General features: G+C 50.8%; 1 protein-coding gene across 1 annotated transcript; it reads left to right on the top strand.

Moving 5' to 3' along the window:
* The first annotated feature begins 1,644 nt into the window (after positions 1 to 1,644).
* Positions 1,645 to 5,144, top strand: LOC112315922 (folate receptor alpha). The gene is made up of 4 exons (XM_024572584.4): positions 1,645 to 1,737; positions 4,159 to 4,347; positions 4,475 to 4,610; positions 4,752 to 5,144. The coding sequence occupies exons 1-4, from the start codon at positions 1,660 to 1,662 to the stop codon at positions 5,030 to 5,032; spliced, it is 684 nt and encodes a 227-aa protein (XP_024428352.3). The 5' UTR covers positions 1,645 to 1,659; the 3' UTR covers positions 5,033 to 5,144.
* Positions 5,145 to 5,770: the final 626 nt, after the last annotated feature.

The following is a 5,770-nucleotide window of genomic DNA, read 5'->3' on the forward strand; positions in this document are numbered from 1 at the left end:
GATGGAAAACACAAGGGAATATAGTCAATAATATCGTAATAACTATGTATGGTGCCAGGTGGGTACTAGAATTATCTGAAGGGTCATTTTGCTAATTATATAAATGTCTAACCACTATGCTACACACCTAAAACTAATATAAAATAATATTAAGTATCAACTGTTCTTGGGGGAAAACCCCCCCAGCATAGAATGACTCAAAGAGGAAAGTCTCATCCCAATCCTGCACCCTTCCCATAAGCAACAACTTAAAAAGATTTCTTGTACCTTTTCAGAATTTTAAGGAAACACATATGTTCTCCCTCCTCCTTTTTTTAAGGTAGAAAAAGTTTAATTTTATAATATCATCAGTAACAATCTGTAGTCACACACAGAACCAGGAAGGTCACAAAAGGAGTAATACCCTGGACTTGCGTTACACACAGCCTCCTACTTTTTCACAAACAAAACCTGAATTCTACTGGCAGTCTTCTGCACCTTTCTTCTTTCACTAAACAATACACTGGGAGATTTCTTTTTCATATTCAGACAGCAAGTTTTCTCATTCTTTTTCATCAGGTTAAATCTCGTTGGGTAGATGTACCATAATTTATTTAAGCGGCCCCTCCCTTATTAAAAGACAGTTGGGCTATTTCCTAGACAAAGCCTGATCCCTTCCCTGACAGAGAGGCTGATCAGGCAGTCAGAATGGGATGATAAAAGGGGGTGGGGAGGTGGGAAGACACTCTACCTTCCCAGGTGGGCTGAGGGCAGAGGTAAAGGCAGGTGAGGGAGAAAAAGTGGGAGTGGGAGGCAAGGTTGGTTCTCCCACAGATCTCCTGGGAGGCTGGTTTCTCTGCTGACTTTTCCTCTGGTGCCCCCATTGCCCACTGCTCCAGCTTGGCCCTCTCCTCCACATGTCCCTTTTCTGCTGGCCGTCTCCTAGCCCTAGGGCTGACTGTCCTGGGAATCTCCCAAGACCCCTGTGTGGGAAGAGGGGTTGTTGAGGTGTGAGGAACTGGAGTCTGGCTGTCTGGGCTGGAACTCCCATGCCCTCCACATTGCCCTCCCAACCACACTCCCAAATCCCATGGTGCCTGGTCCAGGACCATAACTGAACAAATCAGGGGAATTCACCTGGCCCAAGAACAGTTTCCCTGTCTGCCCCACTGGCAGTCTCTGGGCGTCTAAAAGCCACTGAACTGCCAAGGCTGGCTGGTGCCCCTTCTTTCACTCCCCACCCCCATCAGCAAGACATGCCCTGTGGTTTCTCTTGAGCAGATTTGACAGGACTTGCCAAGCTGGCAGGGTTTCCCATTGTGGATGAAGTAGTGGCTGGTGAAACCCAGAAGAGGTGGAGGCAACTTCCAAGGTCACAGAGCAAGCTGGTGTTGAAGTGCCCTAAAAGGAGGATCTAGCCCAGACCTCTACATGCCCCTCACTACGTGGCTTAGTGGCTCTGTGGGGTGAACTGGGTGGGGAGGGCAGAAGATTTGGGCTTGGAAGGGAGACAAGAAATCTGACCAAGGGTCCTATGGTTGCTGCCTCTCAGGCCTTGTGTATGTCTAACTGTGGCTTTCTGGCAGGAACAGAGGGACACGGCCTGGCAGATGGCACAGTTGCAGCTTCTGGCTTTGGTGACTGTTGCGTAGGGTGCTCAGCCCAGGACTCTATGAGGGGATGGATCTGCTCAACGTCTGCATGGATGCCAAGTACCACAAGAAAAAGCCAGGTCTGGAGGACAAGCTTCATGACCAGGTAAGGATGGAGTGGGGTCTGGGGTGGGAAAAGGACAGACTCTAAAAAGGGAAGAAGTAGGTTGACAGGGAGATCAAATTTGAGGGGGTGATGGAGGCAGGAGTTGTGGTTAAGGTTATCCTGAGAGCCTCCCCCCGGGGGACCACCAATGGGGGGACCCACTATGGCTCAAGTGCTTTCCTCACATCTTATCAACGAATATACCCAAATTGCCTACATGGTAGGTGGGTGGTGGTCTCTACTTATACAAATGAGAAAATAGGCCCAAAGAGGCCACAGTTACATGTGGAAATTGAGAGGCTAGTCATTAACGAGGGTGAGGAGAAGACAGGCAGTAACTTTCCCAGCCTTAACTATGTGCCAGCCCACAGGGCTCAGAGGTAAGGCAGAAGGAGACACCAGTCCCTCACAGTCACTGTGCAGCAAACATATACAAACTGGCTAGGTTTCCCACCCCCATTAGGCTCTGAAGACAATGACAAATCAGATGTGGAGGAAGATTTCCCAGGAAAGGGGCCATGAGCCTTGGCCTTGGAGGATAAGAGTTTTTCAGGAAGACAGAGCTGGGGGGGACAGCCTAGGAGAGGACAGCATGTACACAGGTCGAGGGGTGGCACACAAGCAGTGACAAGTCTGTGGGGCTGGGGCCCACAGAGAAGGGGAGGTAAGGCCCGGGTCCCCATGCCATAGGTAAGGCCCCTGGAAGCAGTTCAGGAAATCTGAGATTGAAGTTGAACTCCAAACTTATGAGAGATGCCAGTATTTCATTCTTTCTCGTCCCCCTCTTCTCCCCACAAGGTTTCATGTTGCTAGAGGGCTGGGGTGTTTGCAGGGAAAGGCTGTGGCATGGACCGACTCCAGGGCTTGAAGTGAAGAGAAGGAAGCCCAGCAGCCCCATGATTTCTGAGTCATTTGAAACATTTCATTGCTTTGTGTGCGTGTGCACGGTAAAACATACATGACATAAAACTTGCCATTTTAAGCCTTTCTAAGCGGACAGTCAGTGGCACTACGCACACTCGCGCTGCTGTGCAGCACCACAGGGCGACCGCCCTCCCTCTCCACACCACTTCATCTTCCCAACCGAAAGTCTACCCATCGTGTCAGTTTTAGAACTTTTTAAGTTCCAAAGGGTACTTCTAAGGACCCTCTGGAGTACCTCCTCCAGATTATTGTAATCCTGGGCTACATGGGCTATGTGGGAGTGACTATTTTCGTTGAACCCCTACATTGGGTTAGGAAATGCTTTACATTATATTAAATCTTTTGGAGGAAGAAACCGTTGACCTTGGCCGGTAGGTCAGGGATGAGGTGCATGGGATCTTGCAGGGTGACCAAGAGTTGGGACATCCCAGGAAGAGCATGGGCGAAGTCGGGGAGGCCTGGATGCATGGTCTGTGTTAGCCACACTGGGTGTGGGCAAGGTTGTTGGAAAGCAGTAGGTTTGGCTCCACCCTCATGGATTTTCCTTAATTTCTCTTGAGTGCTCAGGCAAACAACATCTCCCCTCTCACCTGACCCAGGGTACTGGAGTTCATCTCAGAGAGTGGAAGCAATTGGCCCATGATCACCCCGCTCTCGAGTCAAGGCCCAGAGTGATTTCTAGAGAGAAACCTCTTACCTGCCTTGAATTTCACCCTCTAGGACAGCCTCCCCCATTCAGTCAGGCCCATGTTCAGGCCTGTGTACTGACCACTGCCCCTCTGTTCCCACATTGCTTTCAGAACTTATCTGGAGGCCCCTCGTCTCGGGTTCCAAGCTCCAGGGCAGCAGGACCACCTCCTTTCACCTCCGCTCCCCACCACAACATGGGACCAGGTGCCTGTCCACCCGGTCCTGAATCTTAACCCCACCGCTTCCCAGGGGCTCAGCTTACTTACCCTCTGTAAAAATTGCTGTGATAATGTTTTTACTGGATTGATGAGAAGATAAAGCACAAAAGCCTTGGGGACTTTGCACAACTGTTTTCTAGGCCTAAATATTATGTGTCTTCCCTCAACCCTGAAGGAAAACCATAAACAACATGAGAGAAGACATTTGATCTGTTTTGTTCACTGTAGTATTCTCAGGACCTAGCTCAGTGCCTGATATCCATCAGCACTCAGTTAATATTGGCTGGATGCAAAATGAGTAATGTAAATAACTTGAACAACGTGACATATTTGTAAACCATTTAGAGCTGTATAAATAATAATCGCTCCCCCTGTGAGGTTCCTTAGGTCACCCACAACCCCTGTGTTACTCTCTGTTAGATCCAACATATTATTGCTTTGCCACAAATGGGGGCTCCTCAAGAGCCAGACACAGAGGCACCTCCCCACTGAGTGTTCCTCTGGACGACCTACTGGGACACAGGGGTCAGGAAATGTAGGAGATGGCTCTGATGAGGTAAGAACTTAGTCCTGTGTCTTCCTCACCCAGTGCAGTCCCTGGAAGAAGAACGCCTGCTGTTCTGTCAATACCAGCCAGGAAGCCCATAAGGATGTCTCCTACCTGTACAGATTCAACTGGGAACACTGCGGCCGCATGGAACCAGCCTGCAAGCGCCACTTCATCCAGGACACCTGCCTGTATGAGTGCTCCCCCAACCTGGGGCCCTGGATCCAGCAGGTGTGGTGTCCTCCCCACCACTGCTTCCCAGGCATCTCCTCACTCTGCCTCTCCACCTCTGGGACTATTTGGGGCTGGGCTCTGAGAGTCCTGAGTCTGGTCCTTTTCCCCTCCACACTTCTCCCAGGTGAACCAGAGCTGGCGCAGAGAGCGGATCCTGAACGTGCCCCTGTGCAAAGAGGACTGTGAGAGCTGGTGGCAAGACTGCCTCACCTCCTACACCTGCAAGACCAACTGGCACAAGGGCTGGAATTGGACCTCTGGTGAGGGCCTGGGCGTGTGGGGAGGGAGGAATTGGCAGGTGGAGGGCGGGAGTGAGACAGGTGTATGAGGGGTAGTTGTGAGACCAGCAGAAGCAGAGATGGTTCTGAGCCCAGTGCTAAAGGCCTTCCATCCTTCCACAGGGTCTAATGAGTGCCCGGTGGAGAGCGCCTGCCACCCCTTTCACTTCTACTTCCCCACACCTGCTGCTCTGTGCAATGAAATCTGGACTCACTCCTACAAAGTCAGCAACTACAGCCGCGGGAGTGGCCGCTGCATCCAGATGTGGTTTGACCCGGCCCACGGCAACCCCAACGAGGATGTGGCAAGGTTCTATGCTGAGGCCATGAATGGGGCTGGGCTCCAGCGGGTCTGGCCTCTCCTGTTTGGCCTGGCCCTAATGTTGTTCCTAGTGCTCAGCTGAGATCCTTTTACCTTTTGACACCTGGACATCCCTGCCCAGTTCAGCCCCGCAGCTCAGCTCCCATGGTGGAAACTTTGTCCACAGCTTGAATAAACCAGATATCCCGCTAGTATCTTGCAAACTTTTTGGGTGTGAATGGGAATGTGACTTTTGCTTCCCAGTTTCCATTGATCGAAGTCAGTGAGACTTGGTCAGCTCCCAGCTCTGATACTTGCTATGAATTTTTCAGATACTTAATTATTCTTCTAACCGAGGACATATTTATAGCTTTCAGTTTCATTTTTCACTTCAGCTCTGATCTAGAGTTAGACCCAGGAGTTTATCACTTGAATGGGAGGCAAGCCTCCCAGGGTTGACTATTCTGCCCTGTGCTCATCTGTCCAGGAGAAGAGAGGGGAATGGCAGTGCCCAGCACGTTCTGGATGCCTGACTGGGAAGAAGTGAAGGGTCCAGCAAGAGCCCTGCCCCGCCCTAGCTAGTACCCTCAAAGCACTACCTGCCAGGCAGTGGCCTAAATGCTTTGTATTTATTCCCACAGGGTGCAGACACTGTGGTCTGCATCTCACATATATGAAGATCAGCACATAAATCCAGCAGCATGGCCAAAGCCACCCTCTGCATAGAGCTGGGATTGCACTCCAGGCAATCTGGCTCTTGAGAACAAGCTCTTTCCCCAGTGTGGTGGGTAAATGCGTGCATCTTGAAGGGATACTGGACCCACACCTGGACAGAGGAACT

The sequence above is a fragment of the Desmodus rotundus genome, chromosome 5 (genome assembly GCF_022682495.2).
Source record: "Desmodus rotundus isolate HL8 chromosome 5, HLdesRot8A.1, whole genome shotgun sequence".
Taxonomy (NCBI): Eukaryota; Metazoa; Chordata; class Mammalia; order Chiroptera; family Phyllostomidae; genus Desmodus; species Desmodus rotundus.

What these genes read in the sequence shown, in the direction of transcription:
- LOC112315922 (XM_024572584.4), top strand. Translation starts at nt 1,660, where the DNA reads ATGGATCTGCTCAACGTCTGCATGGATGCCAAGTACCACAAGAAAAAG. An exon ending in AGGACAAGCTTCATGACCAG is followed by an intron (nt 1,738 to 4,158) that starts GTAAGGATGGAG and finishes TTCCTCACCCAG; the next exon opens with TGCAGTCCCTGGAAGAAGAA. An exon ending in GGGCTGGAATTGGACCTCTG is followed by an intron (nt 4,611 to 4,751) that starts GTGAGGGCCTGG and finishes ATCCTTCCACAG; the next exon opens with GGTCTAATGAGTGCCCGGTG.